We start from the raw sequence: 20362 nt of genomic DNA on the forward strand, positions 1-20362 counted from the left end.
TGATGGGGTTAGAGGCTTAAGAGTGTGCCTAATAGCCCGGAAAATACGGTACACATATTGTGCTGAATAAGTAAAACTGAATCAATTAAATACGTTTTACCATTGTACATGTATCATTTTGATGCTTAACATTGTACACTAATACAGGTGCAACATTTTATGCGCCATGGACCGTTTCAATGTCCAACAATATGTTGGTGGACCTGGGGAGAGAGTGCGAGCATGAAAAAAAAATTGAGGAAGGAGGAGGGACGCGGAAAATTGAGGACCGGAGGAGGGGGTGGTTCGCGCTTTTTGTGCGGCCCCAATGTCAGACAATATTTTCACAAACCGGCAGCTCAATCTGAACGGCGACCTGGTATTAAATGACTCATGGCCCGGTATTGGTGGCTGGGGACCCCTGCACTAATAAATGGATATGGTTTTATAGGCATCTAACTATAGCTTATCTAAAGCTCACTGTGGTTCTTATATTTACTCAATTTCTTGTGACCACTGAAACTAGTAGCTCTCTGGCATTTTCATTTTGTAAAAGTAGCTCGCTGCAGGAAAAAGGCTGGAGACTGTTTAATCTATATTGTGGAACATTATAGACTCAATAATGTTCCACAGTGTAGATTATCACCAGGGAGACAGCACTACACCACATTACAATTCAGATCTATGGAGAGTCACCCCGTTTCACAGAAGGAATCATTCTATTTTTGTGCAATAGAAACACCCGTAATTAATAAATACTAGTTAATGTCACACCACGGAACATCCCAGAAAAAGCAATAACATCTCCATGGAGACGAGCAGGTGACGGACCTTCCACCAGAAAAGTTGCAAGCATGTGTGAATGAAACAAAACACAACTCCAGGTCTGTTCGTGATGAGGAAACAGCATAATAACATAGATCGGAAAATAGCACAATAAAAACATAATGTAAATAAATAGTTCGGTTGCAGTGTGTTTACCCATCGTTGTGGACGTGGTTGCGTATTTCCTCGAGCAGGTTGAAGACTCGCCCCAGAGGAGAGCGGAAGGCGTCCACCGGCACCAGGCTGCTGTCCCACGGAGACACAGCCGCCTTCACCAACACCTGCTGGATGTACGCCACCGGGAGACCATGGTACTGAAACACACACACACATGTATGAGCTTTAATACCTAATTTAGATCAAGGAAATCTTCTGTCAGAAAAAAAATCCATATGGTCTGACATCCAACTGCAACAATTAATCAGAAATAGCGTTTAAATGAGTTTACAAACTTAGTGAGGGGAATAACTAGGATGCTACGAATGTGTCAGGAAAGTGAGGAATAAGTTTGGACCGTTTAAAATGTTTCCATTTTGAAGACAGTAGAAATCTGGCTGTGGGGAAGCTGGCCCGATGTGGTGTTTTGACCAGAGAATTTATTAAAATAGACTTCTGGGGTAATTAAATTAAATACAAATAAAATGTTCAAACAAATAAACAGAAGTAACATAAATTAAAACAAGCGCAACAACCAAGTGCACCCAACTACACAGAAATTCTCTCCCTAATAGACAAAACCGGCGTGCTCTTATACCCCCCAGCAGGAAGTACCCCCCCAGGTAAGTATCATTTCCTTTACAGGTCAGAGGTCAGATGTTCAGGCAACTTTACAATTTCCTCCACAGTTAACCGTTTTCTTCACAAGGGCCTAAGTCCCCTAAATTATATAAACAAAATAAACAAAACAGTGAAATAAAACTCCACATGGTCTAGTCTACAACCTCCCCCACAGGCTTTAGATACGACGCAGGGCACGTCCCCCTCTTTTGTCTCCAGACCATGTGAAGGAGCAGATAAGTATAGTAAATATGGATGTATGATGTAAATCAAATGAATTACCAAAATTAAGTACTTTTAAATTAACAATGTACTAAGTGATAATAAAAAAAAAACAATATATATGTAACTTAGTTTAGTTGGACATGGAGATGAACAAATTAACAAGTGTGAAATTAAAATGGATGCTTTGCTTTGTCACACCAGCACAGTGACTTTTATTCTTTCTTTTAATATGACTTTACTAAAAACCCGTTGTAGTTTTGAACATTATCCAAAGCGCCCTCTTGTGGTGACCCTGGCATCAGGAGCACGCTGCCAGTTGATGAGAGACGGGCACGAGAGGGGTCATGGACTTAAGCGTCGTTGTTAAAAATTTGGCAGTGATCATATAATGAACAGAAATACCAATTGCCCAAAGTATTTATGTGATTTGGGACAGAAGCAAACTTTTAGATGCTAATGTGACTCGTTATCCGTGTAGCGTGCTGCTCCCCGTGTTGAGTTGTGGAATCTTGACCAGTACATGTTTGTTTCATACTAGGGACGGGCATTCGATTTAAGAAAATGTATCAATCGTCGAGAGAATTAATGATCGATTACTGATTAATCATTAATGTTTTTATATTAAAATGATCATTATTATTACTATCTGCACTACTAATCTGCATAAATAAATTCAACTTTACGACATATAAACTGTAATCACTCTAGAGCCACATCAGTCCGTTTGACATTATAATGAGTTTAATGAGGTTTTGCGCAAGTCTCAAACGAAACTTAAAACTGCATGGCTCATTTGCATAAACTAAGCAAGGGAAAAAAACAGCTCTTGTGCGCTGTTGCGGCACGACTCAGTGGAATACAGGTTAGTGTGACCATATTTGCGTTTGTCAAAACCAGGACACCGTACGGGGGGAGGGAGGTGGGGAGTCGTCATCGACATTGAGCTACTCTCACCTGGCAAAACTTCATGTTTTCTGTGTCCTGGTGAACTTTTTCCCACTGGACACCAAAACATATGTGCCCCTTTGTACACTGTGCACATGACCTCACACTTGTACAAGAAATTCCACGCTTTCCATTCCGGTCGGGACAAGTCATCTTTAAATACGCATTTGTGCTTCGGCATGTTGCAGACTGACCGACTGTTTGCTTGTTCCTTCTGAGTGCAGAGAGCTACATGTACTGACCCCCGTCCCCGGACACGGACGTTTGGTCAGGCTACGCACAGCAACCTACATTTGGTTTGTTGATTAAAATGAACGTAATGAAATTCTTAATGATCAATTATCGATTAATCGACTAATCATGCCCATCCCTGTTTCATACAGATTAAAACCACAAAAGACAGCACCATGTCCTAGCAATTGCTGGGTGTCAGATGATATCACAACATTCTACAGGCCAGGGCAGGTAAAATAAATATTGAAATGCAGATTTTTGTTATAATACAAAAAGTGAATGTGTTTACTCGCAAATAAAATTGGTCAGGTTCAACATTTGTGAATTCACCTTTTGGATTTTTCATAGTAAAGCACTGTAATGTAATCAATGGGAAAAACTGAATCCTGTAACCCATCTGGGAGTATGACATCCTCACATTCCAGAATCTCAAAACCACCAATTTGTTCACAACAAATGCAGAAAACTGGAGCTGGACTTCTGCGCAGCCTGTCAAGTTCAGCACAGTTACACTTACCCAGTCTGGCCTCTCCCCCAGCTCCCCGCGGGGCACAGAGGAGGGGGCGCTGTAGTCTCTCACTCCTGTGGTGAACTCCACCGGACCTGTCCCGGGCAGAGGCAGTCTGAGCAGAGGGTAGCTACAGCAGAAGGAGAAGAGAAGAGAGGGTTAAGAACAACGTGATAAGAAGGTCAGAGGTCCAGACGAGGAAGTTCAGGGCTTAACGTGGATGTTAAATATTGCTTTCATGTTAGTTAGATTTATTAACAAGAACAAGGAAAGACAATTTGAGGACATAAATCGATCAGTAGGGCTTGAACTAAAAGCATGTCCTGCTGATTGAGTAGTTGACTAAAAAGGGGGCGAAGCAAAAAAACTTTACATAATTAAGAGTTAACCAATACTGCACACACAATATTAACTGCACCATTGTGGGAACAGTAGCTCAGTTGGCGGCTCAAATCACACTCTCAACTCAAATATCACTGGTTGCGCAGTCAGATCCACAGACCCACAGGTTGGTGGTCCTTGGGCAACACACTTCAACCCACTCGCTCCCAGTGTGTTCATACAATGGTGTATGAATGTGCGTGTGAATGGGTGAGTGCTTCCTTGTTGGAAAGCACTTTGCAGGCAGCAGTATCGTTTGTCCACTGATCCGAAGGTTGGAAGTTCAAATCCGGCTCTCAACATAAAACATGATTGGTTGAGCAGTCTGACCAACATATTGGCGGTGCGATTCTAGCTCCCACAGACAGATAGAATGCTGTCGTTGTGTCTTGGGCAAGACACTTAACCCACCTCGCCTCCAGTGTATGAATGTGTGTGAATGGGTGAGTGGTTCTTTGACGTAAAGCGCTTTGAGTGTCTTGAAAGTGGAAAAGCGCTATAGAAAATGTGACCATTTACCATTACATTTGAAAACAGATCCAGTACTGAAATTGTATTGTACTGTATTTAGGATAAATGCATATCTACATCAAAATTTTCAATTAGCTCACAATATACGCTTCAGTTGTTGCCATTGTCCCATATAAATCTTTAAAATTCAAATTACATACATTAAATACTAACTAAAAACAAATGTCAAATGTATCAAGAATCATATAATAATCGGTACTAAAACTAGTATTGAAGCTAGATACCGTATTATTCGGACTATAAGTTGCACCAGCCAAAAAATACGCAATGAAGAAGAAAAAAAACATATACAAGTCACACCGGACTATAAGTCGCTCTTTTTGGGGAAATGTATTTTATGAAATCAGAGACCAGGAACCGACATTTAATCTTGAAAGGCAAGTTATAGTAATAACAACAGAATAGAGAACAACAGACTGAATAGGTGTTAATATGTTAACGTCACATATTAACAGTTATTCTGACAATTATAGCATAAACAACAGAACATAAGTTTACCAAACTCTCCATCTCACTCCAAATCACTAAATCCACTGAATTCTTCTTCCTCAGTGTCACTTCTGCGTGACCTCCTGAGATAAACCATAGATCCATGATGTAAACAGAGCGCCACTTCCTCTTCTGTGTCGCTGTCGTCAGACTCAGTATCAGTTCCAGTTAGAATTATTCTGGCCTTTCTGAATCCCGACAGGATGGTTTTGGTGTCACTGAAGTCCAGGCTTTGTCGATTCATCCAGTGACTTCCAAGAAAGTTGCATGGTGCACCCGCCCGGTTGCCGTGACGCTTTGTTCTCCATCCCCACTTTTCCGCCAGTCAACCACAAGTTTCTCGCTCAACTTTCTCTCTGCTGCTCTATAACCGTTTTTTGCTGCATATTTCACTATTTACAGCGAGACAGCGGCTTTTTCTAAAGGAGACACGAGCAATACAGCAAAGTGACAGTGGTACAGGAGTAATAGTAGTACTAGATACTGACACACGAGCCTAGAGCCTCTCGCAGCTGTCAGTCTGAAAATGTTAATATATGAGTTGCACCAGAATATAAATCGCAGGAAACACCCAAATCATGGAAAAAAGTGCGACTTAAAGTCCGAAAAATACAGTACTCATTTGAGCAGGTATCAATACTAAAAAAGGCCCAATCACAGGACAGAAATGAACCTTTCCTGAATAGATTTAGAATGATCTTGAGTTGTATCAGAACAAGTGTAAGAGCACACAGACTAGTACATGCCCACGGACCACTATGGAACCTACTTGGACCACTGAGAGATTACACACATGTAAGGCCACATGGGAATAGAAAAGAAAGTAGTACGATTTGATGTCAAAAATCATATTCTACTGTATAAAGAAAGTGTTTTACTATCATTGCAGTATCAAAATCAGTACTGAGAATCAAGTCAATTGCTAAGCATTGAAATCATGTTTCAAATCTTAGTATCGTGATTTGTGACCACACTAGGTGCTACACCCCTTCCTCAAACATTGATTCACTCCAGGAAGGATGACGCATCAACAAGTCCTGTGTTTACAAAAAAATTTAATCAATTCTACGATTTTCTAGAGAGTAAAACTATGCAGCCTTTTGTTTGTCTCTTTTCTAATCAGTGACATTTTAATCCCAGCGACAGAGAATAATGACTCTGGACGACAGATACAACATGGACACTGGTTTAGGCAGGTCAGAGAGCAGAGCTGTTTACATGTGGGGAGGCTGATAACAAAGGAACTAGGACCTCAGGATTTTCCAGTTAGACTATCACAGGTCCAGGAAAAATTTGAGGTATTCGCACATGTTACAGTTGCCTGACCAGCCCATCCCTTCTACATTCTATACGAATCCAGAGGGGAACTGAACTGGACAGGAGAACATGAAAAAACTTTGTCCAAGTTTTTGATCCAAACACAGCTGCTAATTTGTATCTCGTGTCTCAAATGTGGAAAACATCTCCTCTTGAAATTTCTTGTAACATTAAGGAACAAAATATATAAATTATTTTACCTGAAATAAGTAACAGTTTGGGGCTTCGATTGTTGATTCTGAAAAAACCTACAGCTCCAGATCCAGTCAACTTCGTTACGTTTCTTTTTCGTTCAGATACACCGTGCATCTTTCACATCAGCTCAGATCACCAAATGTATTTCTATGACAACATTAAAAGATGTGCACACGATGATTTCAGCAGTGGACTTGGGTAAAAAGTAGCTGTTAACATGAAAACTACCACTACATGACATCACAAGGTAGACAACTTAATAATACAGAGTTCCTCGGGTCTACTGGGCTCTCTGGACTGACTCCAGTGCACATTAAGTTTAGTTCTGTTATTTTTGGGTAGGTCTTGTTCACATACACCATGAGTCGCATGGGGTTCACTGCCTATTCCAACATCTCTTCATTGTGACATGTCTCTGTTTAAACATGTCAGTATTAGGACATGTCTCTGTTTAGAAGTGCCAGTTTTCCGCCACTTTTAAGTTTTGGAAATTCCAACATACAATATACAATATATTGTCTACCCAGACACAGCTCTCACTGTTCTTCAGTGTTCTTAATCTCAACAACTATGAAGTCACACACAAAACCAACACACACAGTAGCCAACTGTTTCCCACGGCTATCAGTGAGGATATTTTCCCACTGTCTGACATTCTCTGATCAAGCGCTTTGCACAAGCCCAAGCATCTTATGATATATCGGAGCGCAAAGTATAATACTGCCCTACAAAGGCAAAAGATCTTAATTCGCTTGAGTGTGAAAAATAAGTGTTACATCATTCTGCTGTGTGTTTCTTGTATGGTTTTGGATGTTACGGTTGTCATAACCATTTATTTTCTCATTAAAACAATCAAATTGGCTCTCAAAATTTATTCACATGATAAAGAAGGTCTCAAATACTCCCAAAATGACTCATTTTAGACCAAACATGATGTTACAGGGTTCTGCCTTTGTATGGCAGAATAGGCCAACACGTCAATATTATTTATTTCGGAAAAGCGGAATATTTGAAAAAAGTAAAGTGCTGCTACTTTGACAATGAAAAAAAAAAAAGTCGAAGTAGTGTGATGCTTGAAAAAAAAAAGTTTATTCCTCTACTCCAACAATTAGATCAGCATGTCAGAATAGCAGCGTGTAACCGAGTCACGTCCATCAGCTGATTGCCAAACTTATTTCCATGACAAGGCGCTTCATGCAACAGAGCCCTGTTAATGCACGCACACGTGCTCACTTCTCTGGTGCCATACGCAGTCTTTCCTTTCACCTGTGGCCAAAACTCACCGTGAGCTTTATGTTTATTTTGTGGTCACACAGTTTGGCTTTCGTCCTTTCAGTCTGTAAACTTTGCTGAACATTTCCACGTGGTTCTGTTTTCTAACCCGGCTCTGGCGTTACTCACGTGCGGTCGAGAGGACAGCTGCCAAAAAAGCTCTGGTTTTTCAGTTTGTCATTTTTAGAGGATGTAGCTCTCCCACTGCTTTGAGCTAAAGTATAAAACGTTTATTAGAATCCAGGTCTTCATTTAGAAATACAGGGAGTTTATTAAAAAGCCCAGGTTATACTATTTTCTGATCTCTGTTATAATGTTGTCTCCTCATCACAAACATACCTAGAGTTGTGTTTTGTTTCATTCACACATTTTAACACATTTAACACACAAATTGGGCACGTTTAGGTTCTTCTCTCAAACACTCAGGAAATACAGGAAGTGCTCCAATGTACACAACTTCAGGTATGTTTTTGATGCAAACAACATTATAACATGGCTTAAAGCTCACAAGAATCAGTTTTGTGTAATATAGGACCTTTAAGCATACAGACTCCACCATCCTCCACCTGTTACATAACTGGACTCCCTCTTTGCTGTTCTGGTCCATCAGAATTCACAGGGCAGCCCCGCAGGTCACTGTACCTCCACAAAGGCTCTATTGTCCCAGCCTGGCCCCCTCCTGACGCCCTGTGATGGAGAGGCATTTTCTCACAGATCTCTGCTTGGGACCATTACCCTGCTGGAGCTCAGGCCTGTGTGCAAGAGAGCGCCCCCTGCTGTAAGGTGGTGTAAGGACAGGGGACAGCAGGTGCGGGGTCAGTGAGTTCTTTCTCTCTTGTGTCCAGAACACCTCTGACCCGTGTCCGTTCAGCTGGACTTTTGTGAAGGGTCCATGCTGTGGACAGAGCGCAGAGGGGGAGGCACATTCTCTGCACATGGACAGAGCACAGAAGTTCAACTCAAGCTTAAACTGGAACGAAACATGAAATCAAGTATTTTTTGCTAACTACCTTTTCTTAAAGGTCTTATATTATGCAAAATTGTGTTTTGTGAGTTTTAAGACATGTTATAATGTTGTTACCTCCTCAAAAACACACCTGGAGTTGTGTTTTCTTTCATTCACACATGTTTGAGTAACACTTTATAATTAGTCTGTCTTCATGTCCAAAGCACAAAATGTTCTATTCCACCTTGTGATGTCATGAAGACGTAGTTTAAATTAACAGCTATTTTTTTAATCTTTTGTTCAGTAGAGATGGGCAATTCCAGGTCTGAAATAATCCAGATGATTCTAGTGAAGATTTATGGAGTAATAAAATGCAGTGGAACACTTCTTGTATGTGTCATCACAAGGTGTTTATGGTGTTAATAACACCGTCTACTGTTCCCTTGTTTCCCTTGTCCTGGTTGAACATACACTGCTGTAATAGTATTTGCCCAGAAAATCTCAGAATGTTTGAACTTTTATTTAGACAAAATTGTTTGTTGCCGTAGTCGTTGTCGTTACTTCAGAGATTAATCAAAATTTGGATCAGTTTTGTTTCAGTCTGGTATCGGTTCATATCAGGTATCAGCAGATAGTTAAAGCCAAAGTATCAGAACTGGTATTGTAACTGTAAAAAAGCTGCATCAGTGCATCCCTAAATGTTACTTAAAAACAGTGTCATTTTGCTACTGTGGGACAAATAAAGGGCAATCTAATCTGTATCTCTAAAATGCCCTTGGGGCCTTTGGCAATGTTTGCTGTTGTTGGAAATACAACATGGTGTAATTAAAAGGTAATGCCATCTCTGAAACAGAGCAAAGGGTCACAGTTTGGTAAGAATTACTGTTTTGTTACTTATGCATAGTAAATATCTGACCAGAAAGAGATGCCTTAGCTGGAACTACAACAGGAGAGATGATTTTCTAAACAAGTTTTTCACACACAAACTTACTGTCACAAGCCAGCTAACACTAACCAACAGTTTTTCAACAAAAAGGTGACAGTGACTGAAACTGAAACAGGACCATGAACGCTCATACTGAACACAGGCTCCTGAAAATGTGTTGTTTAAATTCATTTTGTACTTCCGTATTCAGTTGTAAAAATGCTTTTGACAGTGTTTGCTCATGTATACATTGTGTCTCCATGGTAACAAGTGAACAATCCACCATAGAGGTACATACAGAATGGCCCCAGTGTGATGTGACTGTAAAGTATAAAGAGACAGAGCGTTGTGGGCGTACCAGCAGGTGAGGATGCTGGCCGAGGTGAACAGGATGATGGGCACAGGGTAGGAGGCACACAGCAGCCCGTGGCGGTAGAAAGCGGCAGAGATCTTCTCCCGGAGCTGCTCGCGCAGCGTCATCCTGAGGGGCGGGGTCAACTGCCGGCCATTAGGACGTACAGAGCGGCCGAGGGCAGTGCGCCGCGGGGCATCCAGGGACCTGAGGGCAAAGAGCACATGTTTAAGAACAGGAACGTTTATTCATTTATAGGTCCTATATTACACAGAATTGACTCTTGTGAGCTTTGAGCCATATTATAAAGCTGGACTTGTGTTTTGTTTCATTCACACATGTTTGAGTAACTCTTATTATAAATCTGTCTACATCTCCAAAGCTCAAAATGCTCAGTTCCACCTTGTGACATCATGAAGCGGTCCATTTCAAGTTAAGCTACTTTTTATCTTTAGTGACTGATTTACTGATTTTAGTGAAGCTGTACCAAGTTAGAACACTACTACTGCACTACTATAACATAGTTTAGAAAATGGGCCTTATTACACTATGTAACAACATTTACAATATAGTTTGGATAGATTTTGAAATATGTTTTGAAAATATACTCTAATACTCTAATAATGTGTATCTAAAACTCAAACACCCACAAAGAGTAGGGCTGTATTAGACTGAAATTCTTGGTTGATTAAAGACATGTCCTGTCCTGGTTTAGCTGACTGTGAGTGGGGTCTCCACAGATCTGACCTGTAACTAACTTGGTCTGGTTTGGTCTCCATGAAGATAAAAAGTTTTAATACATATACTGTGAAACATTCCAGACAAAGGAATAATATCTCCATGGAGAAAAACATTTGATGGACCCTCCACCAGAAAAGTTACAAAATGCACCTTTAATATTATTGTAATATAATCCATATTTTCTTCAGCAATATATCATACTTCAAAATGTGTTATCACGGACCTAAATATAAATATACACGAGTGTGTTTGTGAGAGCCAGTGTCTGTGCACAGGGGCATGTTTCAGACTAGAGTCACATGCTCCACAGCTCCAACACTCACCTCATTCACACATGTGGATTCACTGAGGTGTGGACATACTCCACTAATCTGCACCAGACCAAGGTTTCAGCAGAGTGGGCAAAAACAAAATGGAAAATTGCAGTTTGAAAAGTTGCAAAAAAGGAAATGGTAAAAGCTGTGATTGTAAAGGCAAATATTAGTATCCAAAGATTTGTTCAACACTTTGTTTCAAGGCCCATTCACACACACAACCTGACCTGGGAATTTACCTGCATTTTTCCAGAACAGGATCATGTGTGAATGAAGCCAGGACTGATTTTGCTGCATTTTTGATTTGGCAAATTCCAGGTTAATTTACCATGAATATGCAGGAGTGGCAATGTGTGTATACAGCCAAAAAATTGCCAGTACAACAACTTGGTTTCCTTGGTGATGATCTTGGTATATCTCGGTTTACCTTGGGGACCATCTCGGTTTATCTTGGGGACCATCTCGGATTCCTTGGTAACCATCTTGGTTTCCTTGGTGACTATCTTGGTTTCCTTGGTAACCATCTTGGTTTCCTTGGTAACCATCTTGGTTTCCTTGGTGAGTAACTTGGTTTCCTTGGTGACTATCTTGGTTTCCTTGGTGACTATCTTGGTTTCCTTGGTGACTATCTTGGTTTCCTTGGTGACTATCTTGGTTTCCTTGGTGACTATCTTGGTTTCCTTGGTGAGTAACTTGGTTTCCTTGGTGAGTAACTTGGTTTCCTTGGTGACTATCTTGGTTTCCTTGGTGAGTAACTTGGTTTCCTTGGTGACTATCTTGGTTTCCTTGGTGTCTATCTTGGTTTCCTTGGTGAGTAACTTGGTTTCCTTGGTGACTATCTTGGGAACTTCCAGGGTAACTTGCCAAGAATATGCAGGAGAGGCAATGTGTTGATAAAGCCAGAAAGTTGCCAGTACAACAACCTGGTTCTCTTAGTTACTATCTTGGTTTGGTTGCTCCTTAGTTATGACTTTTGATTCTTTTGCTTCCTTGGTTTCGAGTTTGGTTTCCTTGCTTACTATCTTGGTTTCCTAGGTTACCATCTTGGTTTCCCATTTACAGGAAATGATGCAGAGAGTCAAATCCCAGGTTATGTGTGAACAGAGCAGACCCGGGAATGTTCTGGGACTGGTGCAACTTATTGAAACTCTCTGCAAATTGGGCTTAATAGGGCTGCAAAATGAACTAGTCCCAAATCACAAAGGCTGTAATTTTTGAGGTGCCATAATTTCCTTCATAAAAACAAAATATCCTTTCATATTCTGCATAAAAAGCTGCAAACCCTGCAGTTTAGATCTGTACAAACATGTTCTGAAATGTGATTCTTGTAGTAGTTCGTCAGTTCATTCTTCTCGATGGGTTTAATTATGAACTTTGAACTGAATTATTTTATGAAAACAGCAATTGTTAATGAATTACGACTGCAATGCTTCCCAGAAAAATTGCAAATTTAGATATTTTTCCCCAAATCGTTCAGCCCTATGATCTGACACTAGAAACAACAAGCAGGCAGGTGCGCTCAGAGTGCCTCCAGTTCTATTCCAGCTGACCTATGACCTCTCTCTTCTCTGTATTTATTAAGCACACAGGTCAAATCAGTTCAATCTACAGCTGCACACACCAAAACGTTTCACCAGCAACACACCCAAAGGCCAACAATCCTATCACCAACTCGCACCAGGAACACTCACCATCAGTCTAGTCGCTAACACGAACTCACTAAAGCATGGGTGAAGTGCCTTGCCTAAGGACATAGTGGCAAAACAGTAAGGGCTGGAGGTGAAAACACAACTATTTCATCCCGACTGGCACCCTCTGCTGGTCTTCCAAGTTTTATAGAACCGTAGTCACATTAGTAACTCTCATTTTCATAGCATAGAAGAAAATCATTTCTGAGAACAAAATTAGTATGTCTACTTATCAATAAACTTTGATTTGTTTATTTGCTTGAACAGATGCACAGTCCAGCATGCGACTTTTGCTCCATACCATGTGTCCATGGTATGGCATTAAACTTCTCATGCATTTATTAAATTTGTTTTATTGCTCAATACTACCTTAAAAAGATGCTATGAGTGGCCTCGCATGTACACAGATCTGACCTGTCAATTGGCCTGTTTTTTGTCCAAGGTGATTGCTTAATAGGCTGATTCATCAGCCGGTTTTACTTCGTTTTACTTCGTTTCACTTCGTACAAACTGTCTGACCTCACAGCCTTAGATTTCGTTCGCTCGACAGTAGGCAGGTACTTTTTTTCATTTAACCAATTGCTGCTATTTGGTCGTGACATATGTAATGCACCGCTAACGGGGCTAACTGGTATATTAAGCTTTTCCCAAATCCTGTAGGAAGAAGGACAATAACGTCTTTCCCCTTGATAAAATTCACCAAACATTCTCTTTATTCCGGCTTTAAATCTTCGATCTCGGGAATCCTTCACAACACTTGATAATAATACATGACTCTTCGCTGATTGGCTGGTGCCCGAACTTGCACTTCCGGGGTTTTTGCGAACCATCTATTGTATTTTGATTCCTGACCTAGTTGCTGGAGAGAAATGAAATTGAGTGGAGGCACTAAGAGGCGCCAGCCTGGCTAATTGCTTCATGCCATACTGTTGAACATTCTCAGGGACATTTTCCATGGAGAAAAGCAGCCAGTGGACCCTGCACATGAAAAGCTACACAGTGCCCCCTTAAAATGTAACCCCCGATTCTGACATTTACAACACTTAACAAAGTATTCCTAACGCTATGTAAACTTTAGATAAAAATACCTTTCAAAACCCTTGAGTTTTCAGTTTTAATGCTACAGTAATAACATTACTCCTAATAGTTCTCCTTCCTTGCTGTTGCTGCCCTGATAGGAGCTTATCCTCCCTGGAGTAGAGGCCCTGTTCCTCAGGTGGAGCTCATCTGGGAAGTGTTAAAAATACACCACACAGTAAACACGTCCCAGCCAACAAAGCCCTCTGCAACACCACAACACACTTTCAATCATTGTTCTCTCACTTTCTGAAGACACCAAAGCCCAGATCCAGAGCTGGTCTCCATCTCCTGGTCTTTAGGCCTGGTCTCTATGTGTGGAGGGGCCACATGCAGCTCGAGGACAGATCTGGTACGATCCAATCTGTGTCTAATCCCGGATTGAACTGATGGGAACCCAATGAGGAGGCTTTGTGTCCAGCATTTCTCTCCTGCAGTAATCTATAACACTTGCTGCATGTGAAAGGTTTCAGAGCTACTATCACCAAATGGAAAGAATCAGCTTTCTGAGCACCACCAGATCTAAATCAGGTCTATTACACAGGCTATTCCAGGCCTAATCTATGACTAATCTAGACTGCATCATTTCCACTGTATTCTAAACAAGAAATTATCCAAAAGGTGGACATAAAATCTGATCAAATGTACTCTAAATGAGGGAAACTCACAAAATGAAGAGCTGTAGTACCACCTGCAGGACCTTGCATACCACAGTTTGAGAAACAGCGGTTTATAGTGTCTATAGTTTCTATAGTGTACACAAAAGTGTCAAACACATGAGAAACTTCAACAGCTCATGACAGATGTACAATAACAGGCATGTAAAAATATCAGAGTGCTGCATTACTATAAAGCTGGGGACAGTTTAAAACGTCCCATGTACAGTACAGAAAAGTGACGGGCTGAAGCACTATAGAAAGGTGTGACCAAAAATAAATGGGATTCATTTCCTCAAAGAAATAATAACTATAATGTATGTAGATTTTATTCTGTTTTGTTATTCTAGTTAATGAATACCTAACCCAACTTCAAATAACCACGTTTCCTAGTCATTTTGAGCCAGAGTCGTCCCAGATTGTTAAATGTGTAAAACTCAGGTCAGAACGACACAGATCAGTCTGGAATAAGTCAGGTCATGAAATAGGTAGAGCAGCCATAAACTGCTCCATTACTTCAAAACAACATTCATAAGTTACTAAATACAGTTCTAGTTCAGGGACTAAATTAAATAAGTAAATATCTAGACATAATAATCAGAGTGTGGAACTTCCACTCAAATATGCCATCTGCATGATTCAATGGAAGCAGAAAGTTAAAATTCTACTCTGGAACATTCTCCATGTAGAATGCCATACTGGAGATTATGGCCAAAGGAACAACATTTCCATGGAAACAAACAGGAGCCCTGTTCCAGGTCAAATAAAGCTCTTTACAAACAGTGCACCCAGTGACCCCCAGCTCTTCTGCTCTGTGCAGGACAAGTCAATAAAGTCTGTATCCGCCTGAACCTGCAGGTTTGTAAACACTGATGTGACGTACATCAGTGAGTTGGCTCTTTTGAACGGTTTCTTAACGTGAACTAGTTGGAAGCAGGTCTCGTTTTTTTAAAAAGAACCAAATATTTTTCCCTCTAATTTGTATACATTTTTACTCTGATTAACGCAGAAAAAAGACAAGAATCAGCAGAGAAACAGCAGGTGTCACAAGTGAGAGCCATTTTAAACAAATCTGAGCCATGGTCATTTCTCTGATTAGTTTGTGGATATTTTTTTTTTGTAATAGTGTATAATTAAATAGTAAAAAGCAAAGCCAGTCTTTTGAAATGAACGGAACCAAAAATGCAGATCCCCTGAAAGACCCATCACTATTTGTAAAGTGCTCAAGAGTCAGGTTTGTGATGATGCAAGCCAGCTCACGGTTTCTCTCACTACAATAAACATGCTTTTATTTTAATCTATTTTTGTCTGAAAAGTTACATATTGTGACTTTAAATGCATGTAATTGGAAGGACAAAACATGAAATAATGCGCAAAATCTGGTATTTTCAAAAGTGTCCTCACATCTTTGCTCCGTTTTGAAAACATATGAGATATGACAATGTTGCACAATTTACAACACTCAGTGAAATCCCCGATTACAAGGCTAATACTGTGATAAAACCATACAGTGACATTTTGACTTTGTGACATCCATTCAAATATGCAAAAAAAGGAAGGAAGAATAAACATGTTCTGCATAAACTAAAACATGATTGACTTGGAATCTCCTTTTTGAAGTTACAAAACATTGAAAGAGATAAACATTATGTAACCATACTCGCTACCAAGTTAGAAAATATTTGCCATTCCAAAAAACACTAACACAACAGATCTAGTCACACTATTCTGAATCGCAACAGCTCTCCACAACTACTGAATACCAGCAGAAACAGCCCATGCACCGCAGTTTGAGACCCACTGCACAAGTCAGGCTTATGTCATGAGCTGATTTTTCTCTAACATTAAAGGTGCATTGTGTAACTTTTCTGGTGGAGGGTTCATCAAATGTTTTTCCTCATGGAGATGTTATTGCTTTGACTGGAATGTTTCACAGTATGGTATTAATCCTTTCCACCTTCATGGTAACTAAACCAGACCAAGTTACAGGTCAGATCTGTGGAGAGGCGACCCCGCTCACAGTCAGAATGGCTGTTTTTCTAGGTATTTTCAAGGTAAGGTGGAGTTGTTTAATGTCATATTGTGGAATATTATAGACAGAGGAATGACTCTCCATAGAAACAAGCAGGTGATGACCCATCACCAGAAAAGTTACACAATGCATCTTTAACATTTTGTTGCCTTATCGTTCAATGTGACAGATGGAACAATTATTTTTGGGGTGTCAATATTTAGTGTGGGGATTTTTCCTTTGCACTAGTGGGGAACTTTTTGCTATTTTTACTGTTTTATGATTAGAGGATAAAATAAATCACTTTGATGACTAAAAATGAAATATAAAAAGAGTTTAATTATGCTATGTATTTATAGGAATATTATTTTAGCCATATGTACATTTAGAATCATTTTTTGAGGATAATTTGACTTTATTATTGTGTCAGTAACACATTAGTTTCAATATTACAGTTTATATTTTGCATTGTTTAAAGGTGCACTATGTAACTTTTCTAAGGAAGAGTCCACAACCTGCTTATTTCCATGGAAACAATATTCCTTTGCCTGAAATGTTCCACACTATGCCATTAAACTCACCCACTCACTCACAGTAAGAAGAATAAAAACAATGTGTAATGAACTAAATGAAATCTATATTTGTTTTTTGCCATGCTGTGTAGGGATGGGTATCATTAAGAAGTTACCGATACGATACATACCTCGACACAGTGAGCTTACGTTTCTATACAATATATTTAAAATCAATTCGATATAGTTCAATAAAAAATAAAGGCTAAATCATGGCTGTGATACTAAAAGTCTTTGTTAAACCACTTCTTGTGCAAAGTGAATATGAACCACACCTATTTCAATCATCAAAATTGTGAAAATGTCAAATGTGTTGCATAAAAGTTTCCTTCCTCTAAACAAACAATAAAACTGCTGAGCTTTAACAAAACAATTTAATAAAATGTACCTAAAAATACTCTTGACGGTATATCAATACAGCAGCCTGTGATATCAATACTGTATCATCACATTAAACGATACGATATATTGATATTTCGACATTTTTGCACACCTCTAATGCTGTGGAACATTCCGGACAAAGCAATAGCATGCCCATGACACAAGTAAGTTGCAGGCCCTCCATCAGAAAAAGTTACACAGTGCACCTTTAAAAGCTATTCTGAAATCTGAAGATAATACAAAAAAAAAGTTATATTTTAGATAATATTGCATTTCTATATGTAAATTTAAAAATACATACAGACTCTTATGTGATCAAAAAACATAAGAACTCAGTTAAAGGTGCATTATGTAACTTTTCAGGTAGAAGCTTGTTTCTATGGATATGTCACTGCTCTGTCTAGAATGCTCCACAGTGTGACATTAAACAGTTCTACCTTACATTTATTCAATTACAGGTGGTTTTATAGCTGAAAAATACCTTGGAAAAGAAGCATTCTGACTGAGCAGCATCGCCTCTACACAGATCTGACCTGTAACTTTCTCTGGTTTGGTCGCCATGAACATAGAAAGCTTTAATGCCATACTGTGAAACATCTCCATGAAGAAAAGCATTTGACAGACCTTTCACAGGAAAAGTTACACAATGCACTTTTAACAGACAGAATTTGAGAAGGAAATCACTACAACATAAACCACAATTAAAAATCTATATAAATTTAAACTAAAACTGATCTCTACCTTTTCTCAATGACCACACAGCAGCAGTAACAACTACTCCAACTTACCTCTTCGCTACACATCCCAAAATCCCCAGTTTGAAGGCATTTTCTGCACTCAGAGGATCCATCGGCATCTGCCCTAGACGCGCCTCGGACCAGTGCGCGGAGAAGGCTACCTACCCGCGTGCTTAGTGAGCGCCATAGTTGCATAATGGTAGAAACGTGCGAGGAGCTGGAGCGAGCAGAGAGACGAGCCCCGTGTGTGCGAATGGCAGGTGCTTTACGACTAGAGCCGAGGGGAGCCGGAGGGAAATATTCTGTCAATGAGTAACTGCTAGGACGACACACATGCACTGGAGGTTATGAGGTTAATTTGAATATAAAAATTATGATGCATGATAGAGCTGATAGCGGACATAGTTCTGTCCTTGAGCAAGACACTGCTCCATTCTTACCCCATATATTAGGGAGGAAGATAATATGGTAATTACAGATAGCAGATAAGATAGGAGTGCTTATATTAAATGCACTGTTTAAAGGGTCTGTGTTATGTTGTTTTCTAATCGTTGTTTCCTCATCAGAAACATACCTGGAGTTGTGTTTTGTTTCAGTCACACATTTTTAGACATAAATCATGCACATTCATGCCAAGTTCTTCTCTCAAACAGAAAACACTCTGTTCCTCCTTTTGAAATCATGTGGTAATACAGGTAAAGCAATATCATTAAAAGGTAAAAGGAGCTGTTAACTTGAAAACTACTGCTTCATGACATCACAAGGAGGAACAATGCATGTTGAGCTTTGGAGATGTAAGACAGACTTATAATAAAGGGTTACTCAAACATGTGTGAATGAAACAAAACAGAACTCAGGGTATGTTTTTGTAGAGGTAACATTAGTCTAACATGGCTTAAATCTCAATGCTGCATTATACAGAACAACAGAAGTGTAATATAGGGGTTTCATATTACTGTAACTTATAACTGTTAAATATTAAATGTAACGAATCTGAAATTATAAGACTACACTGACAGATGGTTGAGGGTAACTCTGAACAGTCTGACTGACAGCCTTGTTTTGTTACTTGATCCTGGTTTACCGGTAGAGTAGGCATCAAATTACTCAGCAGAAGCTAGTAGTAGTATGACCTAATTCACTTAACAGATTAACAGCATATACACAACCAGTCAAAGGTTTGGACACACCCTCTCATTCAATGTTTTTCCCCTTATATTTACTACTTTCTACATTCTGTATACAGAAGACATCAAATATATACAATTTTCTTCCTTGAAAAATAGTTTGAAGTTTATTTTTCTTTTCTACATAACTCCACACATCTTGCTTCAAATGTCTGATATACAAAATGTAGAAAGAAGTAAAATATAAATATAAAATAAAGAAAAAACACTGCGTGAGATGATTTTGTATTACTTATTTTTCCATTTTATTTTGATTTGTACATATGCATTTATATAATAATAACTTATTTGACACCTGTGTGTCATTTTGTTACTTATTTGAATTTATTATTACCATTTATATATATATTTTTTTTTACTCTTTGTTATTATATTATATTGCAATGTGGGAGCTTCTGTGTCCAAATCATTTCCCTTGTGGATCAATAAAGCTTGTCTAAATCCAAATCTAAGTCCCAAAACTATTGACTGGTAGTGTATATTCAGTGATAAAGCCACATTTTATAAAACAAATGAAATCCTACTATCCTACCAGTACAAACCAAAAGGGTCTAACCAACTGGACAATAATGCAAAGCTTTTCATTAAATCTAACGAAATGCAGATGCCAACAGTTCTCTATTGATATTATTATTTATTTTATGCAAAAAAATATAACAATTTTGGTATTTATTGTGCAGATAAAATGAAAAATAAAATAAAATATAATAAAATAAAATACAGCCAGAGTTAGACAATAATATTTTAACTTCGTAGTTTATATATGGTTAGCTTTAGCTTATTAAACCCATTGAACTCCGCATGGATTTAGCAACCTCCAGCTATAAAACAAGCATCTTATGGCGTTTATCACCCTGCACTAAAAGACACAAGACTGACATTGTAATCCAAAATAAAAAATATTGCTGTGAAAACGTAGATTTCTCGTTTTAAGTTAGAATCGGTTTCCAAAAACAAATTAAAAACACGCCAATAACACATGCTAAATGCAGCTAGAGCATCAACTGAGTGAAAATTACAAAGGGAAGACTCGTTCACAGATGATCTATTGCTAAATGTACCCGGAAGAGCAAGAAAATTAAGTTAAAACAGTGTTA

At 39.1% G+C, this 20362-nt stretch overlaps 1 protein-coding gene across 1 annotated transcript in view; it reads right to left on the reverse strand.

Moving 5' to 3' along the window:
* The window catches only part of scap (SREBF chaperone), an 80874-nt gene that overhangs the window by 60175 nt on the left and 337 nt on the right, over positions 1–20362 (reverse strand). The window contains exons 2-4 of the mRNA XM_055164289.1: positions 9908–10108; positions 3503–3623; positions 961–1118 (exon numbers count right to left, since the gene is read on the reverse strand). Coding sequence (XP_055020264.1) covers positions 961–1118; positions 3503–3623; positions 9908–10029 — 401 coding nt within the window. The 5' untranslated portion in view covers positions 10030–10108. The remainder of the gene's footprint in view (positions 1–960; positions 1119–3502; positions 3624–9907; positions 10109–20362) is intronic.

The sequence above is a fragment of the Boleophthalmus pectinirostris genome, unplaced genomic scaffold (genome assembly GCF_026225935.1).
Source record: "Boleophthalmus pectinirostris isolate CB_2022bp ecotype Guang Dong unplaced genomic scaffold, ASM2622593v1 HiC_scaffold_6, whole genome shotgun sequence".
Taxonomy (NCBI): Eukaryota; Metazoa; Chordata; class Actinopteri; order Gobiiformes; family Gobiidae; genus Boleophthalmus; species Boleophthalmus pectinirostris.